This window comes from Amblyomma americanum, chromosome 8, assembly GCF_052857255.1.
Source record: "Amblyomma americanum isolate KBUSLIRL-KWMA chromosome 8, ASM5285725v1, whole genome shotgun sequence".
NCBI classification, from domain to species: Eukaryota; Metazoa; Arthropoda; class Arachnida; order Ixodida; family Ixodidae; genus Amblyomma; species Amblyomma americanum.
The window spans coordinates 65,579,884-65,601,816 of record NC_135504.1 but is presented as its reverse complement, the minus strand read 5'-3'; the positions used below and the strand labels follow the sequence as shown (position 1 = coordinate 65,601,816).

The 21,933-nt window shown below is 45.9% G+C and overlaps 1 protein-coding gene across 2 annotated transcripts; it reads left to right on the top strand.

The window, feature by feature from the left end:
• Positions 1–49: 49 nt before the first annotated feature.
• On the top strand, positions 50–19,614 carry LOC144101811 (cytosolic Fe-S cluster assembly factor narfl). Of its 2 annotated transcripts, none has more exons than XM_077635026.1 (11): positions 50–168; positions 378–470; positions 555–704; positions 1,249–1,375; positions 2,865–2,999; positions 4,917–5,053; positions 6,444–6,555; positions 9,401–9,473; positions 13,269–13,406; positions 17,097–17,258; positions 18,789–19,614. In XM_077635026.1, the coding sequence occupies exons 1-11, from the start codon at positions 103–105 to the stop codon at positions 18,823–18,825; spliced, it is 1,230 nt and encodes a 409-aa protein (XP_077491152.1). In that variant the 5' UTR covers positions 50–102; the 3' UTR covers positions 18,826–19,614. The 2 variants fall into 2 exon arrangements, with proteins under 2 accessions (XP_077491152.1, XP_077491153.1); XM_077635027.1 differs by having other exon boundaries at positions 17,097–17,252; positions 18,784–19,179.
• Positions 19,615–21,933: the final 2,319 nt, after the last annotated feature.

Genomic DNA, 21,933 nt, shown 5'->3' with positions numbered 1-21,933 from the left:
CAATCCAAATTTCCCATTGGTCAGTTGCAGTGTGATGCCGCGGCGAACTATTTTCTTTTTTGCGATTGGACGAACCCGTTTGTTTTCCTCGATCCGGCAAGAATGGCAGACGGCTTCAGCGGCGTGCTGAGGATCACAGACCTAAATGATTTCATAGGGCCTTCTCAAGTAAGTGTGATGGCGCACAGAAAGCGATCTGCTGTTTTGGATGTCAGAACAATAAAAATGTAGGTTAAAGCCGCGGTGACACCGCGTGCGAGCGTCATTTCGTGGTCATCAACCATGGCTTCTCTGCATAGCCGCATTGCCATGCAATGCGGTTGCATCGCAGCTAATGTACTACACCATAGCTTCTGGGTGATTTTTCTTGTTTTCAGGAATGCATAAAGCCGGTCACGGTAGAGAAACGTCCCGGCAAGCTTGGCTCGATCAAAATAGTGGAAGATGGCTCTTACGTCCAAGTTGACGAGGTGAGAAGTATTCGACGTTGCGCCTCTGGGGACGTGCAGGAGTTGATCGCTTGTAAAGTAATTGGTATCGCCGTGCCGTTGCAGCTGGGTCAGACCTCTAAGCTGGAGAAGGCCCAGATAACGCTTACTGACTGCCTGGCATGCAGCGGCTGTGTCACATCTGCCGAAACTGTGCTCATCACGGAGCAGAGCTCTGAACAGCTTTACACTGTGCTCGCGGACAACGCTAGACTGGTAAGCTTCCATCTCCTCTTTCTTTTCATTTTTAAGCGCTTAGTGGCGAAGTACAGCGCATACTTGGAGGAGCCAGATGTCGCTACCATGCTTCAGGCGGGCTGCGCCGTTACACGATTACCGTATGCTTATGAGCTGGTTTGCGCACTCACACAGGCTAGGTTTGTGACTCCAGGAAGTCCTTAGCTGCATGGTGTCTGAAAAACTGTGTCGGCGTTCACGTTTCCAGCATCTCCATGCTGGTTGCTGGATGCTCTCACACCATTGCATGCGGCCGCAGCACATCACTGTGGTGATTTCACCCATTATCCTCACAGTGTTTGTGTTTCGAAGACTTTTTCTGCGTATATTGTAGTTTAATGACACAGTTGAGTCACAGTTTGTGCGTTTTTTTTCACTATATTTCACATTGTGTGTTTGTAGGTGCGGATGCATGCCAATTGTAATCGGTGTCTTTAGGGTTTGAGTTGACAGACGTTGCCCTGACGGGACTGTGATAGATCGAACGCTGTCATTTTACTGTTTGTCGGCGCCTTCATTGCAGCCAGAAGAAAAGCGCAAGCTGGTAGTTGTCACCGTAGCCCCCCAGGTGCCTGCTTCTTTTGCTGGGAAGTACGGCGTCAGCTACGAGCAAGCCTTGGCGAGGCTCTCTGGCTTCTTCAATGCACTTGGTGCGTTCTTGGTGTTTTTTGCCCCTCATGTGCCTTGGGCTGTGCTTATCTCCTGCCACAGCAAGAAGACATGGGTAACTAAAGTAGCGCACTCAAACAATAGGATAGCCGCCGTGGTGGCTTAGTGGTTATGGTGCTCGGCTGCTGACCCGAAAGATGCGGATTGCGAATTTCGATGGGGGTGAAATGCTAGAGGCCTGTGTACTGTGCGATGTCAGTGCACATTAAAGAACCCCAGGCGGTCATATTTCCAGGGCACTTCACTACGGTGTCCCTTATAGCCTGAGTCGCTTTGGGACGTTTAACCCCCATAAACCATACAGTAAGAGTGCTTGACGAAAAGCGTATTTTCATTTAGGGTGGCATTGAGAGGCAGCTGTTGGTAAGCAGCCCTGTGGCTATGGCTACAGCACATGTCACTGTTAAATTTAGTGCAGTTTAAAACTTCCATACGTGAGGGGAACCAGCAAGGCACTTGCACGCATTCTGGGAAAACTTGGCATCTACGTGGTTCACAAACCTGTTTCAAACAATAAGCCGCTTCTTACCACGACCGAAAGACCGCGTCCCCAGAGAAAAAAAACCGGATGCCGTGTACAAAATCCCATGCTCCAAGTGCCCGGCTTCATACATCAGTAAAACAAGAAACCTCCACCAAAGAATAAGGCAACACAAATATGACATCTAGCTAATGAACTCAGTATCCAACCCCCTCGCTGAACACTGTGAGTGCGCCAACCACCAAATAGCCTTGGGGGGAGTGAGCGTCTTGGCCGTGGAGTCAAACCTGATCAAGAGGCGACATGTGGAGTCATGGCACATACTGCTCAAAAAGGCAGCGATGAATAGGACCCGGGGAACGCTCCCCTCTGCATACGTTAGTGGACTGCGCCATGTGCTAACAAAGCGAGAGCGAAGGCAGCACCCTGCTGCTGCTGGTACACATTAGTCACCCCTGAAGAAGGGACCGAAACGTTGGGCAAAGAAAATATTGGTTGGCGTCAGTTTTCTCTCACTATCTCAAGAACCCAACCAGACGGACTTCCGTTGAAGATGCTTTTGTTCAAGTTTAAAAAAACAGCATAAGTTCGTTTGTTGAAGTGTTCAGTCAAAGGTTATGTATTCCTTGCTTCAGATATTGTTCAGTCTTCTTCCACTGACTTCAGTTGCCTTCTTCAAAGCCTTGTGCTATCTCATGTCTTGCTTCCCTGCCCATGACCTGTGGTCTTCTGGCTGTATCATGATCCGTAACAGCATTTAAAAAGACTGCTTCTTGTACGCTATTCACTGTAAACTAAGCTAACCTCAGCCCGCACACCCTTTGCAGCTCTGGTTTTGTCTTGAACAAAAAAAACTGCATGCTGTTATGTTATGCTTCAAGGAAATCATGTGCCTTGTGGCATCAAAGTGTTATACTGTTGTTATAGCCACAACTTGGATGTCACACTATGGCCTGTCACGTATTAAAACGGTTGCTTTGGCATTCCAGGCGCCCACTATGTTCTGGACGCAACGTTTGGCCGTGAGTTTGCGCTCGTCGAGACGCTGCGGGACTTCCTGGAGCGATGGGCGCGGAGGAGCAGCGACCCAGCTGCCCTTCCCCTGTTGGCATCGTCATGTCCTGGTATGAGGCCCTCAGGCCGAATGCACACACCCCGACTTAATAATTCCACACAGAATTAGGGAAGCATACAGATGTATGCTTGCTGTGAAGAACTTCGATTTTTTGGCATAATAATAACAATAATTGATTTTTGGGGAAAGGAAATGGCGCAGTAACTGTCTCACATATCTCGGCAGAAACCTGAACTGGCTGTAAGGGAAGGGATAAAGGAGGGAGTGAAAGAAGAAAGGAAGAGGTGCCATGTAGTGGAGGGCTGGGAATAATTTCGATCACCTGGGGATCTTAACGTGCACACTGACATCGCACAGCACACGGGCGCCTTAGCATTTTGCCTCTGTAGAAACCTAACAGCCGCTTTTTTATGGAGGAAAAACGCTAACATGTTTTGGCAGTTCTTAGAAATTTGGGGATAATAGCAAGCCATCCATGTACTCGTTATGTTCTCTTGTAAATCCTAATTACTTTCTTTTTTATATGTATACGTGCGTGCTAAATCATAATGTTAAAAATTTTTGGTCTCGTCATTTTGAGTAGTTTAAAGTCGCCGAAATGTAATATTGGTGTACTGCTCAAAGTCTTTTGGACAGCCCAGCCTTGTGCAGAGATGAAAGGTGCACTAAGAGTGACATGAGCTGATAGCTACTACCGTCACTCTGCCTAGTGATCCTGGTGAGACAAGACTGATTGCAGCATGTTGCCACACATTTGCTAGACGTGCAATGCACAGCCCAGCTTTTTGTTGGCCCTTTTGCCAGTCTCTCATGCAGCCGCAGGTGTGAGACAGCATTTCCTGCTTTAGGCTGAAGGCATCCAAATTAGAGATTGAGGAAGGACTGCTAGTGATAACCAGAATCCCAGTTTGTGCAGGTTACTTTCTGCAGGCATCTTAGTGGAATTCATTTGGCACTCAGCAGGAGGCCTGCATTCAGAACCTGGGGCTGATGCACCCAGTAGGACTTGCATCAAGCAGTTCGTGGTCAGAGCTCATTTCATGAAATAGTTCAAGGGTGACACTGCTAAAACCTTATGCATCTAGTGGCCACTTGAGAGAGTAGTGAACCTCTACAGCACGTTGCAACACAGTAGACAGTTGAGCGATTTAGTAAAAGTTCATCAGTAAATACGGGACTAGGGTAGATGCACACACGTGGGCACGAACTCTCAACGAGTAACTTCAGTGAACAGAACAGGCCGCGTTTATACACTCCGTGCATACCTAAAGAATGGATGTGTGCAGACTGCGTGTTGCCCTCGTCATAATTGCTTTCGTTGGCACAAGGCCGGTGAACTCGTCGTCTGAAACATTTACACGTGGCCTGTTAATGCCCGCTTCTTCGTTTTGCTACATAAAAACTTCCTCTGCTGCCTCATTTGTTCTGTAACACCCAAGAAAATGGATAATCTCTGTGCTTTAAAAACTTGTTTATGTGCAGAAACTAAAGTTCTGCTTTGAAACTCTTTTTTGTTTTTATTTTTTTGTGAATTGGAGGAGCAAGGATGGTTTGCGTTCTGTGCTAATCCCTTTATCACACTGTATTGATCTGCATGTGTTATCTGGGATAACAGTGTCGCTTCATGAAATTCATGAAAGCTGGTATTTCTCTCTCAGAAGCTTTCTGTTAGCTAGCTAGTGAGCAAGATGAAGAAGTACAGAAAAGCAAACTAATTTCTCCCACTCCTCAGCTAATTGTAATTAATCACGCTTCTGCCTCCTTTCATGTAAGGAAGTAAGCTTGACATGATACATTCACCTTCACTGCATCCGAAGCTGCAAAAGGGAACTATACCAGCACGTATTAGAGAAAGAAACGAAAAGACTGGTGATTGATAAGACTGTTTTTTTTTTAAACATGTGGTTAGGATAACTAGAGTGCCAAAATAGTTTGCAATAGCATGCCAACATCCACTTTCTCCCAGGATTTGTGTGCTACGCTGAGAAGACGCACGGTGACGTACTTTTGCCACACATCAGCCGAGCCCGTTCACCGCAGCAGGTCATGGGGTCACTGGTCAAGAAGTTTCTGGCGGGGAAGCTGGGCAAAAAGCCCGACCAGGTGAGTGAGCGATTCAGAAATCTTTGCAACAAATTGTAAGTTGCGGGGTTTAACGTCCCGAAGCAGCACGTGGGCTATTACCCCGAAACCTTGTGAAGCAGCCGAAACACTTGACAGCAGATTGAAATTGGACTGTATCAATAGATGACTTCACTGTAATGATAAATACTCTGCTTCGACTAAAGCGGTGCTCTTATAAAACCTAGGAGAAATGTGGGGGTTGACCATCGCCGGCTGATCTTGCAAGCCAACTGCGCTGCGTAGACACAGTTTTTTGTGCGGATCTCAGAAGCCAGGCTACATCACCATTCACGTCCTAACTGGGATCACGGAGTCGTTTTCGATGTATGCATCACTGGTTTGAATCGAGTGGGGGAAAGAGTTTTGAGTCCAGTTTTCTCTGTGATGAAGGCATCTTTTTCCTGCCGATCAAGCGTCAACGTACACAGGACGAGGCATAGAGTTCATGGAGCAAGTGCCAGAATTTCCTAATTTCAGAAGAGGTTTTGAATCGGCTGTGCTTTGATTCGAAGTCTGTGGTGCCCTCTGCAGACATTCTGAAGGAGATACAGTAAACATCACAGGAACCAGTCATAATCTTGGTGCTGATTCAGAGTCGTGTTCATTGTTTGAAAAATGCCTTTCAGGATGCACACTGTGTTTCACATATCTTATCCATTACTAACAGGCCAAACGCAGTCTTCCATATGTTTGATTTTAGAGGTAAACAAACCGGAAGCTTTATAATGTTTGTTGTTTGCTCAAAAACATTTGCTTCGTTCGGGAATGTAAAGTCACATGGGGAATCTACAATTGCATTTTCGTTAAGAGCAAGTTAGGGTGAAAACAAATGTGTTATTTGTAAAATCACGTAAAATGCTTGTTTCTGGTTGAAGAGACAAGAAGGTAATATGCTTAGATTCAAAGCAAGTACTTTAATTGTAGTGGCATTCTTCTTTTTTTTTTTTTTACTACAGGAGAAGTTTAGGGTGAACAAAATATGATAGGCATTCTCGTTCCCTACAGCGGATGCTAATGCTTTCTGTAGAAACCAACTGTAAAATGAGCAGCACATTAAATTTCAGTAAACTAGTAAGTTTTGATGTATTGACCGGCACATGTTTCATGAATTGCATGCAATGAGGTGCTCAGCAGTGCTAGTACTACCTTGTCTGCTGTGGCTGGTCATATCAGTCGTTTCTTTGTAGGTAGAACCTGCTGCTGCTTTTCCTGAAAACCTGGAATATATTTCCTACAGACTGGTGTCTTTTCGTGTCCTCTATTGATGCACTAAATCCTCTAGTGGAAAAACAAGAAGCTTTTGCAGCTGTCCGTATTGCGTGCTGGTTGAGAGTCTCACAACGTGGTTAATTTCTTCCGCTCTCACCAGATATACCACGTCAGCGTGATGCCGTGCTATGACAAGAAGCTCGAAGCATCACGGGCCGACTTCTATGACGAGATATATAGCACCAGGGATGTGGACTGTGTCATCACATCTGGTACGACATGTAATGTGCATGCATTCTTTTTCTCTTTTAAGTGCCTGTTGCTTGCTGTGCGAAACCAGCAAGAACTGAGTTAGTTCCTGTAAAGAGGGGTGTACAGTACAACCTCGTTAATTCGAAGTCATCGGGACCGCGGGAAATCTTCGAATTAAGCGGGTTTTCGAATTAACCGAACACACCGAGAAATACGACTCGGGCAAAAAAATTCGTTGCAGGAACGCGCTACCATTATTCGGCATGTTTTGAATTACTGAAAGAAATCAGAGATGCTGGTTTGCCGCGTCCGGTAGTTTGCGGCGCCGAAGGTCATGTTCTCAAATTGGTCAACTAGGTGAAACATTTCAGAACTTCCACCGTGGAACTGAACAAAACTGCGGATAATGTTGAGCGCCCTGATAACTTCACCGAGAGCAGGTGCTCGGGGAGGCTCGTCATCGCTATCGTCGCTGTCATCGTGCATGTTCGCAGCAGCAGTAATCTCACTCTCCAAGTCCAAGTAGCCTGTCTGCTCACCACTCTCACAAGTTCAGATACTCGGCGAAGCTGACTGCGTTGGACTCACCCTCCTCTGCGCAGAGTGCATTGATGCGGTCGCAATCCTCTGCTCCTTCTTCGTCAAGTGTACATGGATAGTCTGCATCGGCATCAACAGTGCTTTCACTGGAAAAACCAGCACGTTCAAAACACCGCCTGATCAGTGTGGGCTCCACTTGTTTCCAAGCGTACACCATGAGGCATATGGCTGCGAGGAGGTCGATGGAGTACTCCTTGCCATTATCAGAGCAAAGGAGCATGCGCTTGAGCGGGTGGTGCCGATAAATCTTCCTTGTGTGGTGTATGACGCCTTGGCTCATTGGCTGTGAGATCGAAGTGGTGTTCGGAGGTAAAAATACCATCCTCATGGCCTGGACATGTGGGATGTCGCCATGTGCCGGGCAATTGTCAACGACAAATAGGACATTCCTGCCTGTGGCCGCGAACTTGCGGTCAAGTTGCCGCAAGTAGTCCTCAAATATTGCACCTGTCACCCAGGCTTTCTTACTGTGCCTGTAGACGAGTTCATCCTTTGGCGGCAGCCACTCGTTTTTGAAGCAGCGAGGCTTCCCCGTCTTTCCCACAACCAGTAGCGGCAGCTTGGGTTTACCGCACATGTTCGCGCCAATCAGCACAGTAATCCTGTCCTTGGCCTGTTTTCTACTCTTGATTGCGGTATTCTTCACTGCAAATGTTTTTTTTGGCAGCATCTTATAAAAAAGTGCAGCCTCATCAAGGTAGTAAATGTTGTCTGCACCGTACTTGCTAAGCAGCGGTGCCAAAGTGTGCTTTTTCCAATCATTGATAACGCTGTAGTTAGTGCTGCCACATCCGTTACTGCACTTGAATTCTTCGTACCCAAGTTGTAGAGCTAGGTCATTGGCCTTCTACTGCAGCAGCGTTCCATTGACGGGAAGGTGGGCTGCGTTTGCTTTCTGCAGCCAAGCCAGCGAAGTTGAGCAGACTCCACATCTTGATACGTGGGAGCCTGCACTCGTGACCGCTTCGAAGAATATGTCTTGCCATAAGCCTCTAATGTTTTCGGCTTGTTGCTGAGTACTATTGTGGACAACGTCGAGAGGGGCACGGCGTGCCTTTTAGCCAACTCTGTCTTGGAACAGCCGTTCTTGCCTGCTTCTTGGATCAGGCAGAACTTCTGCTGCAGCGTTAAAGTCTTGTACTTCGGCATTTTGTTCGCTGGTACGGCCACAAAGCTAGCACTTCTGCACGCCCAAAGAAAACAACGGCACAGTGGCCGACCCCTAACCGCCGCGCACAACACAAAGAAATGGCGCAGGCGAGACCTGCGTGGCGGTGGTGGCGGCGTACTTGCAGCGTCGGAGGCACGGGAGAAAAGCGGTCGCGGTACGGAACCACTGATGCTGTGCGAAGGAAGGGTGAAGCACGCCGTGGGAATGGAGTGGGAGCGAGATCACGTGATAAAAACCGGTATGCTCACCGCGTTGCAGTGAAGCATGTCTTCTCCTCTGCAGGCGCACGTTTCAGCGGTCCGCGAGGCGCACTGTGGACCGATTTTTGTGCCGAGAGTGCTCTGGCTGGGGCGCTTCGCCTATAAATCATCGCCATTGCTTTGTGGCTTTGCCTCGCGGCTCCGTAGGGCTGTCGTTTCGCCGAATCTGCGGCGAAACATGGATCATGCATTGCCGCAAAGTACCCCAAATTTTCGAATTAACCGGGCTGGCGCAGGCCACCTGTTCGAATTATCCGGCCAAATTTACATTGTAAAATACGGGACCGCAGAAAACCTTCGAATTATCCGGGGTTTCGAATTAACCGAGTTCGAATTATCGAGGTTTTACTGTATTAATTATTGCAGAGCAAACTCGAGGTTCGTGCCTTGTGAGTAGTGCGCAGTATATAGTATCAATCTTATCTACTTAGTTCTTGATAGTGCACCACTTGCTGTAAACTGCTTCGTAGCTTAATGGATAATATACATTACAGTAAGCTTCATGAACTCTTTAGTATTTCCTCTTGTCCGGAATCCATACATTGGGATATGGATCACGTATATCATGTTAATGGTTGTCCTGCTGGCTAATTTTGCGTCTACTCACACAATGAGCACCCTTCTTTTTTTTTTCCACCATAAATTTGTGGAATTTTCTGTGCTGTGTTCCTTATGGAGGGTAATGTATTGGCAAAAAAGAAAGTTTTATATTGGCAACCAAAATATGGGCTGTGTCCATTTTGCGAGTAAATACGGTAGCCTGTTCATGTGTCATGAAGAGACCATGGTCCTGTTGTTTGAAAGGCATTGAACTTATTTTCTGTTTCCTTCCAGTTGAGGTGGAAAGCATGTTAACGAAAGAAGGCAAGGGGTTTGATGAGCTCCCATCCACTGCATCAGATTCTCCGTGAGTAGGAACTCCTTGCTTCCGAGCAGCCAAATTGTACCATGCCTTGCCTTCATGTTTGGATTGACTTATGTTTTCAGGCCAGATTCTCGCATTTGGTTGATTGATTGATTTATTGATTGATTTTTACTTGCCAAAGGTGCGCATATCTATGAGAGATGCCATAGCGGAAGGTCGGTGGTTATTTTCAGTCGTCTAAGGTTCTGTAAGAGATGATGCGGATCTAAGCTTTTTTATTATTGATAGTAGGGTTCTTCCTAAAGTCACTCTGTAAGTGTGTTTTTTTGTGTAGAGTTGAAATATGCAATTAGAGTTTGAATAGCGCATTTATAATTTGAGTTGTGAGCTGTTCTGTTAGTTTAACGGGGCTCTTTGTTACATGTTGTTAGCCAAAAGGTTCGAGGGAACACTTAAGCTCCACCTTCAGGGTCTGATGTGATAGCGTAATGGGATAATTCTCATATGTGGTGAAGGTCATTCTCTCCTTTACATTTATGGATCCCTGGCTGTCCTCATATCTTTCTTGGCACAGTAGTGCAGCGATTAAAGATGTGCCACGGCCCTGCAATGGCAGGTGCTCCCAGCTATGGGCCTTGTGTGGCCTAGGTTGCTCTATTCGAGTGACCAAACATTAATTTAACTGCCACCTGCCACGTTGGGTAGATTGTCTTGACGCTGCAAGGTCACGTGACCTAGGTGGCCCACCTGGGTCCTAGGTTGTTCTCTGGGGACCACCTGCCAGAGTCATGCCCGTGATTTTTTGTTCACAACGCTGACACCAACTGCGCTGGCACTGGATTTTCTGGAAAACATGTAGTGTAATGCTATCATGTTAAAATGTTTATAAAAACAATTCAAGATATTTATCAAACTGAATCACCCAGGTGCACTTTCTGTTTTTACACTTGCCTTGGTGAAAATACATTAGTAAAAATTTTTTTGAATAAAACGAAAAAAAAAAAAAATGTGTTGGCTAGTAACCTAGGAAAGCAGCTAATTAAATTTAATGCATGACATGAAAGCCAGTAAAAATGGCATCACCACACCACAAAATAGCATCATAACCACATAATAGCATCACATCTACTCCTGCTAGCTCTACTGCTGCTGTATAAATGAATAATAAGCTTATTTCAATTGCCTTAGGCAGACTAGAGATAAACCCCTCAAGGCAGAGACTGTAATTGTCAAACCATGAATGAAGATAAAGAGACTTATTGAGTCGCAAGAAATCGAGAGGCAGGAAAGGGACTGTTGCTTTAGCTGTACCTATGTGGTGCTGTCTTGAGAGGTGCCAGACGAAAGGGCGCGATACGAACTTTGAAATGGTGGCAAAATGGTGGTGATCGGAGAGCGGTTTCAGAATTGCGATCACGTGAAATGGAACATCAGTTCAAAGCTCACACTTCGTTTTTTCAGCCGCGCAACTCTCTAAGCATTAATTTTTTTCGTATTTCGGGATCGTTTCGAGCGTGGATATCTTGCAGAGATAAAGCTTGAGGTACATTTAATAACAAAAAATTGTTTTTCCAAAAATCAACTTTTTCGAGATCTCAAGACCTGCACCCCCCCTCCGGGCACTGGTCTTTCGGACCAAATGACGTTTCTGGAGTCTAAAACTACTATTCTCGAACTCTACCATTTTTTTCCTCCGGGAAATGAGTATTTTGACCACAATATATTAAATTCAGATTATGGTGTGGATTGAATTTGTGCAGGAGCAGACGATTTTACGGCAGGAAATTTTTGGACACCTGGCTGTCTTACTATGTCGATATCTCATCATCTAGAACAGATATAAATGCCATTTTGTTAGAAATGTCATAATGTTTGCTAAGGGAAGCTGAACGCACAGTGTATGCAATAACTGAAGCACAATTGTTCAATCATGCTTAAAAAATTTTTAATTTTACGAATTTGACCAATGCATGATAGTCACACCTTGAATGTTCCTTCCTACTTCAAGTGCTGTAAAAATTACTGATGAGGATAAAATGGAAAAATGGCTTTGATTATTGCATTCTCTGTACTCACTATACTATATAGCCATGGATTAAAAGGTATTTTTTATTGGGCCATCTATTTTTTTTTTTGAACTGAGGTACTAATGAATGACTAATTAAAATTAACTGTCTTAGGAACTAACTAATTTATGATAAAGGTGGTTTCATATTTGAAATCAGTATAAAAAACTGAGCAAGGTGACACATGTTTATTAGGATTTGACTAAGAATATAGAAAATAGGCCTAAGACTAGTGTGCCCTTCAAAGGGATGCTAAGGGAAATTCTTGGTTCAAATCGATTATGTGCCTTTTGCTGGGTATGGTGATGTTTGTCTGACAGCAAAATACACATTGGGTGCTGAGAAAACCGCATTTAAGGACTTTCCCGTCACTTATGATGTCTACTCCCAAAAGGACTCCGTGATCACCGTTTTCAAGTGAATTGTGGTGTAGCCTAACCTCTGGGATCCGCATCCAACAAACTGTTGACGTTTACTTGCGAAACCGCCTTTGATACTGACATCTCTACTTCATTTTGTGGCTTTTTCTAGCCTTTAAAAGCTCAATTTTCAGTGAAAGTACCATGTTCGTTGTTATAATGGGGGCAATCTGTCTGTACACGCCAAGTTCAGTTTGTTTCCAATGTCGCTTCTGCAAGCAGCAAAACCTCGGTGCATGAACAATTTTGGATTTTACCTACATCGAAACGCGGCCACCGCAGCCAGGTCCAACTCGCGACCTTGTGCTGAGCAGCAGGCTAGACACTTGCAGTGTAGTATAGTCATACTTTGCTATAATGAACAGGAATACTACAGATTGTTGGCTATATCGAACTGTTCCCAAATTTTTGTAACAAACTTATGCACTTTTTACTTTATACATATTGCACACAGCCTGCCATATAACGGATGTATTAGACTGCTGAGTGCTGCATTGTGCTTGTTCGAAAGGCAAGTGGCAGGTTTTGCCTTACTACACGGGTGACTGGTGGTGGTGTGGCAAGCTTTTGCGCCATGGTTCACGCATTACCTCTCACTTGCCAGCAGCGCCACACAAGATGTAGTGGCGTGAATATTCGGTAGCCAGCTTGTTGCCACCCTTTTGCGCCTCTCGCACCCGTGGATAGTGCCCCAGAATCAGCGACACGGTCGGTTGTAGCATTCCAGAAGCCATTCCATGCTCGTGTCAACTGTCAGGGAGCATGCTTTCGTTCTGGCGTCCCGTTTATCACGCGACGCCGCTGTAATGCGGGGAAGCCACTGCAGCTGGCATTTGACCTGCCTTTGTCTTGTGCTGGTGGTGCCGAATGGAGTAGCCAACCTAACTGGCGTATGGCACTCAGTTTTTTGCAGCCTCCACAATCGCCGCGATCAGCTTCGAGGCGGCGCTGAAACTTGAGAAAGACTCTCCCTGTTGCCGTTCTTTCGCTGGCTAAATTTCGCTTCTCCAGCTTGAGTTTGTGGAAATATTTTATACTACAAATTTCGGCTACACTGAACTCTATTGTGATTTTTTTGCCTGTTCGCTATAATGAGGTTTCACTGCATCTTTAGCACCCAGCAACTTGCGAGCAACTTGCTTGCCTGACTGTTAACGATGTTGATGATTAGACCTCCTTGCCCATGTCCAGTTAGTGCACCATTTTCCTCTTTAAGCGCAAGAGCCATAAACAGTTTTGCACTTTGTTGGGTTCAGAAGCTCTTGGTTAAAGCAAGTGCCCTGTTACAGTGTGTGCAATGGGTGGTTTTTCTTTGTCCTCGTTCCGTCTTCATTTGTGCATGTTTTTCCTAGGTTTCGCTGTGAAGTGGACGGCGCCCCCTACAGGCACCGGGGTTCCGGATCTGGTGGCTACTGCGAGTATGTCTTCACGGAGGCAGCGAGGCTACTGTTTGGCCAGAGGCCAGAGGAGGTCGTCTTCAAGACCCTCAGGTGACAAAGCTTGGCTGCACTGGAATTTTGCTATCAGCGCTGCCTGTCTGCCCTTTTGACGCATTAAAGGGACTATGCAATAAATTAATTGAAATTACGTAAAGCAGACGAGAGATAGGCATTTCATCCCTCGTCACCCCAACGCAAGGATTTTTAAGCTAGCATCAGTAACAACGAAGATATAGACGATTAAAAATTACGCTCCTCCTCTCCCCCCCAACTCGTACACGTGGGGCACCAGACAAAAATAAAGAAAACAGGTCTGGGACTGGGCCCCGCCTTTGAATACGTCATCAGATGACGTTCGCTTTGCAACTTCCGGATGTCGCTCCTAGCACCCCGCAGCAACGTTGGCGGCGTGGCGGCATCTCTCCGGTCTCTTCGCCTTCCTGGATTGCGGCGTGCGTCGGGTTTCTTTGCTTGTCATCTGTTGTAGTTAGCAGTAATACACCCGGACCTCGAGGCGCGACTGCTCGCTCTTATAGCCGCGATGGGCATCAAGCCCTATGCGTGCCCACGAAGAGCCGTGTGAGTGGCTCCGGAACTCCCGACAGAAGGAGGTGGCAGAGGAAAATTGAAACCATATGCGCGAAGGCAACGCCCTTGCTAGCGCTTGCCCGAGAGGTCGCGCAGCGGCACGAGCAGACGATTTTCACGGCTACCGGAAGTGTGCCCGTGACGTCATGGCTGCCGTGGCTCCAGCGAGTGACAGCGTGTGGTGGCCTGGCGACGTCATGGGTAGCGTGATGTCTTTCTTCCACGATTTTAGTTCCAAAATCGGTCACTATGAGCACACCAATCGGCCCACGAATTTTAAAAAACATTTTTTTTTTAATTTATAATAAATTGCCGGCTCAGTTCCGAAGACTTATACTTGGTGTAAATGCTCATTAGCATCATTTATAAACACAGAAAACATTTACAAGCGACTTTGAATTCTTTGCATAGTCCCTTTAATGAGAATGGATGCACCTTTCCAATGCTGAAGTGCACTATGAGCCACCTGTTTGCGTCCACTGGCTTTCTCAAGTTGATTTTAGATCACACTCACTGGTTGATTTTTTTTTAGATCGTGAAGGAGCCATGCCTTGAAAGGTATCCCTTGAACGAGGTAGCTGTTTACTATTTTGATTATAATCGCCAATGCTGTTGTCATCACCAGCCAGGCTATGTCCACTGCCAGACACGGACGTCTCCTGATAATCTCCCATCAGCCCTGTCCTGCACCGGCTGCAGCCATCCTACCTCCACAGCTTTCCTAATCTCATCTGTACTTTCAGCTGCCTCCAACTTGTACTTTCCTTCCCTTGGAATGCACCCTGCTGCCCCAACAGGACATTAGTTATCTTTTATTTGGACTGTAACATCGAATAAATACCAGTCTGATGTGGAGACGTGGTATGCTTTCTCAGCCTATGGTGTTGTGGTGTGTTCCATTTCTGCAAGATGTGAATAGCATTCTGTGTACTGATGATCATGCTCATGCGGTGAAATGACAGGCTTGAAAATGCGCTGTTTATCACTTGGTCAGAGGACCTCCGATCAGCATCATCGTCATCTGCCCGACTGTCCACCTCAAGGAAAAGGCCTTTTTCATTTCCTTGAAATTAACCCTGTGCTGTGCCAGCTGCGGCCACCTTGTCCCCACTAACTTCATAATCACATCAGCCATCGGTCATTCACATGCCCTGCCCATGCCCACTTCTCGATTTCAGTTCGGATATCATTAGCTTGCAAGCATAGGAGGTGGTGGCCAGGTACTAGGCCAAGGTGGCCAAATCCTGTTCTGGTGAACAGCTGCGTTTTCATTGTTTCATCGGTGAGTGCTTCTAACTGAATTGGACCTTGGTCATCATAACCTCACTGGTCCTTGGTTGTGCTTGCCCTTGACCAGATAGTACCCGCGTTTCAACTAAACAAGTACACCATGTGTAGATCGAGCTGTTGCGTCCACTTTTGCAGAATATCAGAGCTCTGCACTGTGGTAAAGCTTGACTTCTGCACTCCGGAAAATTCAGACTTCTCCCATTCACCCTTTTTACCTTAGCGCAACGAAATCTCCCACCCTGCCTACTAGGTCTTCATTTAGTGCTTCACTGGCATCGTCCCGATTGATAGGTGATGTGCTTCCCTGGCATCTTTTGCTGCGACTTCGGTTAAGGGCATGTCCCGGTGCTGCTGTGTCGGCATAACGAGAAACGGGGGAGTAAAGGCAACGGCGCCATTCACCACACGATGGATCTGGGGCATCCTCTATGTGCAACGGCATGAACTAGTGCTTGCACCGTTTGCGCCTTTGAGCAGAGAGGGTATCACTGTGCAGTGTGGCGAATTGCGAGCTTAGCACTGCGAGCACCTATCGCAGACTATCGCATTATGCACGAGGTGTGGTAACCGTCAGCAAGATTTTTTGTTTTGCCTGCATTCTGCAGCCCTGACGTATTTGATGCGCCATTTATTCTTTTTTTTTTCAAGCATTAAGAAGCAGGTGTTAGAGCTTTGCTTTGCTAATCTGTTTCACATTTCTGCGAAGACTTGATTTTTGTGCTCTTTTTTTCTTTCTGTATCACAGTTTTATTGCGTGCTCACTGGTAGGGGACCGCCCTTGTAGTTAGTGCGGATGTTGCACTATTTCAAATCTGCTCTAGGTGGGGTACATGCTGTTCAATTCTGCTCTTGCTGAAATCATGTATATTTTGTATTTTTATCCACCACGGCAAGGCGACCACTGAAAGCACACATGTAGCACAGCCCAGGTGGAGCTCGAGATATGCTGTTTGGTACAGTCCTGACATTCTTTGTCCCTTTCTCTTTCATGAAGAGTAAAAAAAATAATGACTTCAGGGGGTGGTCACCAAACATGTGAGGGAAACGGTCTTAAAGAGGCCACAGCAGAGAGAAGTGTGTCAAAATTGCTTCACTGTATTGCCTGTAACTCTGCTCTTAATGAGCCCTTGCAAATAATTCTTCACAGCCACCAAAGCGGGACCAAGTTTTTGACCATATTGCGGTCGGAGGTTATGCAGACTTCCACTCACGAGAGCCTAGTAATGCACTCATCTTTGGCCTAGTCGCCAAGCATGTTTAGCCATCACCGTATCGAACAGTGTAACTTTTGGCCAGTGCCCATTCACGCTCATGTTTTGCACCCTTGACAGGTAGTGGATAGTGCGGTAACCACAAAGGTAAAATGGACAGTCTGGTGTTGCAAACCCAATGTGCGCTGAAACAGAAATGGATTCGTGCATGCGTTTGTGGCAGAGTGTGTGTATAAAGACATAAAGCAGTGGTGCCCGAACACAAGTTTTCAAAAGCCGCAAAGAAGCTCTTCATTTCGTGGCTCTCTAAGCTGCAAAGTGAAGGCTGTGCGCTCTGCACTTCCCCTGCAGCACCTGTACAGTGAACCTTCGATGTCAGGCAGCACATACCTTCTTCACGGCTTCCCGTATTCCCAAATATTTCTGTGGTCACCTGTTCACCTGTGTGTGTGTGACCATTACAAGGCAATGTTGCACATGATTAGTTCGAAGAGAAGTGCAGGGCGAGACCAAGGAAAAAGGCATGCGTTCATAGCAGCTCAGTGTGTGTGTTTGTCAGCTTCTTTTTCGGCTTTTTTTTTTATTATTGTGGCACCGCTTCCTCGTGCTCGTCTATGTTCCTTGACATGATACTACATTGTTTCTCCTTCAGGAACCAGGACTTCCGGGAGGTGACGCTAGAGGGTCGCTGGGGAGTGCGGTGTTACGCTTTGCCATTGCCCAACGGCTTCCGCAACATCCAGAACGTGGTGCAGAAGATGAAGCGGGCAAAGTGCCCCTACCACTTCATCGAGATCATGGCGTGCCCCTTCAGGTGAGTCCAGGCTGCCTGCATGTCAGCTCCCGTCAAGAGGCCCAAGAGATTGCCAAGTTGAAACACATGGTCACGTTTATGTTATCGACCAACCAGCTAAGCACACAACAGGAGCAGTGGAATTTTAAGTGTTCAATGTTTAGCTGTTTCCCTCAACTCAGATTCCCACCACACTGCAGTGGAGGTTCCAACACTGTCTTGAGCAACAGCAGGAGCTAGTATGGGTGCTGACCTTTCATGACATGTGATGCTATTATGTCGTGGTGGTCTAGTAGAATAGATGTAAGAAAGGAAGGAAGCCTCACTTTTATGCGCCATTTGTGGGCACTACACACCACTTGGGACTGTGTAGTTTGGCTGAGATGCTCACACATGCACGGCCTGCTCAGTGATCGTGAAAACTCGCCCTGCTCATGAGCTGGGTTCAGGGCTCATTTAATGGCTGTTTGGCTCTACAGCTACTACTCCGGAGGAATCTGATTGGCTGTTCGGCTAGTTTGTGTTCCGACGTCATGCTCATTTTATTAATCACAAACGACTGGACGAAAGAAACTGCAAAGGACACTGGTGGTGTGGGAGGTGGTGGGTTCGGCTCCTGCTGACACCAGCCAGATGCTCACTGATTTTCTCAAAACGGACACAAGCTCTAGCCTGGTGCTCGGCTTCCTAGGGTTGCATGGCTTGGAAAAGGAGCGCATATAGTTTGAAATCCTGTCACAGTGGGATTGAACAGGAAACCCAGATGAGTATGGGTGGAGGGCTCAACATCCCACCTTTAGTCCTTACTAGACTTCTTAGTCGACATTCATTGCAGGACAAAGACCTCATGGATTGACCTCCAATTAGGCTTGTTCTGTCTGACAACTGCTGACTTGCAAAAGTGAGAAGGAATTCACTTGAACTTGATTCCAGTTCAGGCTGGTTGATTCTTGTTTGTCCGTGAATTGTTTGCACCTCTCAAGATGGGCAAAAAAATGATAGTATCAAGATTTTTAGGTCTTGTACAGCATGTGCTATCAAGTGGATTACGCGCGACAACACTTTGCTGGACAGCATTCAGAGCAGTGTAACTGGAGCTACCTAATCAGTGAGAACGAAAAGTAAGTTGTTGCACAGAGACAAAAGGTAGCACAGTTGTGAAATCAACTTTTCTTCTTTGATTTACTAGTGTCATGCAAAAGGTCTCGCAGCTGGGCACGCAGGTGTGTGAAGCCCAATTTCCTTGTTGTCGACACACATACAAAAGGAAACCCTCAAGAACACTCCGCTTTTGGGCCATGCCTGAATCTTTCACAAATCAAGGGCTAGCGCTAACAAAGGGCTTCACGGTGTGTATTTTAAAAGCAGTATTTCTCTGCTGGATCGCAGTGATGCGAATATCTCGCAAAAATTTCTCACACCTCACTGTCCCAGATGTCATTGTCCTGATGGAAGCTTCTAGTAACCACTTCTACAGGACAGCTTTGCTTTAGGCGTTCCAGCTGTGCATACACAGCCCAGCGAAATTTGTGCTCTCGAACTGACACGCAGGGTGCCTGAATGGTGGAGCTCAGCTGCGGGCAGATGACGGTGACTCCAAGGCCCTGCTGAAGCGCGTCGAGGAGGCCTACAATGCCGTCAAGTCTCAGCCGCCTGCAGCCAGTCCAACAGTGTTGGAAGTGTACCGTGATTGGCTGGATGCGGAAGATCCTCTCTCCGAGATTGGCAGTGCCGATCGGGCACCATTGTGGACTGCCTACCGTGCCCTAGAGAAGGCAACGAATGCTTTGAACATCCGGTGGTGACGACACACACCATTTTTATTTCTTTTCAGTTTCCTTCATGAATTCGAGATGTTTTTTTTTTTGTTTAGATCGACTTTATCCCAGTATGCTTAGTGTCTTAGGCTGTGCAATTTTTTTCTTCTTCTTTTAGTAGTCCTCGTTGCATTTTGTTTCACGTTCCAGTGTTGAAAATGCAGCCAGGGCACTGTTGTACTGTCTTCTATGAGTAGACACGAGTGGTTGCCACGTTTATGATTTTTTAATTTTTTTTTGACATCTTGAAAGTGGTGCTTTTATCAGACTGGCAAAGACCCGATGAGAACGTCTGTGCGTATAGACCGCACAGCAGCCATTTCAAGCTGGGTGTTCAAATTTTGGCACTTCCTTGCCAATGAGGTGAGTTATCTACTGTTAGACCAGAGGTCTGGTCAGTCCATCTCATACAAACACTGTTATCAGATAAAAATATGGTACTAGTGGATCACACAAATAACAAGTGGCTTTCATATTGTGTCCAAGTTAATGATTTTAGGTTGTTATAACTATTATCCCCAGAGAAGTGCCAATAAATGTCTCAAAAAATTGTTCCTTACCTTTAGTTTTCATGATGTTTATCTTGGGGATGGATTGGCAGGTGTGTCGATATGTAATGAACAAATGAAGTGTTGCGGGGGCTGCCTTGGCCTCCACCAAGACCTCGGCCCTTCTAGTGTCTGATATACGAAGTGTTTCAGTGAAGGTGAACCAAAATTCTTTAAACTAGGCCTTTCCGTGTATGAAGGTGGCTTCTGCAGCACAATAATACCTGTGCTGGCGGACATCAGAAAACATGTAAATAATGTTAACTAGTTAGCTACTTAACTAATTTCTGATAATTAACTTTTTAACTATAACAGATAGTCTACTGGTTGCAATTAGATACTTGTAGCCGGTCCAAGTAATAGCCATATTAGTTTTAGAATTTCGAAAACACGATTACCCTCGGTGTTGTGGCTCGACAAAATTTGGCTGCATCGTGCGAAAATGCATGCGCTTTTGAAAGTATGCAGGCAAAGCAACCCCTCCAGTGCACGTTACTGTTGAAAAAGACAAATTTTGTCGATGTCCGCCAACACAGGTATTGTTGTACGGCAGACACCGCCCTCATACCTGAAAAAGCCTATTAAAAAAAAATTTTGGTACAACTTTGCTGAAGCACCTGGTATAAGCCGCACTCACTCAACTAAGGGCTGCCCTCGTATATGGGCCACTCCCCCCGAACTTGGGAGTCGATAATATGGAACAAAAAAATCTGCAAAAAGCATTTGCGCTTTGCGTGTGTGCCATTTAAAGCGGAATTCAGACTCCTGTACTCGGCGTAGGTGGCAACTGTCCACGATGAAGTGATGCCTACAGGACGGGTAAGGAGAGCGCTCCTTCAGCTCATGTGCTTTCGAATTTTGAATTCATCACGTGCGATGTCTCCGCTCCTAGTTATAAGTTTTATACAGGAATTTCTAATGTAATGAATGGAACCAAAGATGACCTCGTCTAGTAGAGTGGTGAGGAGCCGGGCCTAAGCTGCGGCAACAGTGATGAAGAACCTTAAACTTATGTGCAACCAGGCTTCAGATGTACCAGCATAGCATGAAACTGTACTACGGTACAGTAAAGTAGTTTGCCTGGTCCGCATATCCCGCAAAAATCGAAAAAAAGAAAGTGGGGCCCTTAATCGAGCATAGACTGAAAGTGTGCGTGTGAGTGCACACGTCCGACCTTCCATCCAGCCAATGCCACGCTTGCTTGCGACTGCATGTAAGCATGGTAAACATTGATAATTCAGAATTCCTAAAAATTCTGAGAATTTCTGCGGTCCCGTCAAGTTCTTAAAACTTATTTATTTATTTACCAGCAAGAGCTAGGAGTTTTATTTTTTTTTATTTAAATACCCTAAAGGCCCAAGTGGGCATTACATAGGGGGGGGGGGGGGGGGGGGGGGGGGGGGGGGAAGGGGGGCATGAAAACAACACAATACAGATTATTGGCACACTGTAGTTAACAAATACAAAGAATAACTATATATACAAATTGCAAGTACACATCACTGCAGTCGCTGAAAGATACATAGGTTGAGCGTATAAGACTTAATGCTTCAACAATACTGAAAATATCACGGTGAATTTTGTAGGCCAAGGTGCAATGAAAGTTTTGTTTGGAAATGTGATAGCTCAGTTTCAGAAACTATGTCAGCCGGTAACGAGTTCCACTCTGCCATAGATAATAGTAAGGGTGATGTTTGATATCTCAGTGTTCGTGCGAAGATGGGTTGCACTTTGTGGGAATGATCAGACCGGGATGAAACATGATGGGCAGGGGCGATGCGATCAGCTGTGAACGGGGAGCCATCGTAGTACAAGGAATGAAAAAACGATAAACGAGAGAACTTGCGTCGAGTGATAAGGTCCGGAATACTGATAGTTTGCTTCAATAATGACACACTTTCATACGGTGAGTATGAAGAAAGGATGAACCTCACAGCTTTATTTTGCACAGACTCAAGGCGGTTAATTAATGAAACGCTACTTGGACTCCATATTAAATATGCATATTCTAAAGCTGACCTTATGAGTGTAGTATACGCACGAAGCTTTGTCTCGGGGTTGGCAAGATATAGACGACGTCTGATGAGTCCCAGTTTCTTAAATGCTTTGTTTGTGATGTGATTTATGTGGGTGTTCTAGCTTAAATCAGCACTGAGATAAACACCTAGGTACTTAAAACAATCTGTTCTTTCAACTCTATTCTCATTAATTGTGTAGACATTAGAAGGTATATTAGTGCGCGTGGAAAAGGTCATCAACATTGTTTTTTTGATATTAATTTCCATCTGCCATAGCTGGCACCATTCATTTAGGCGCACTAAGTCAGTCTGT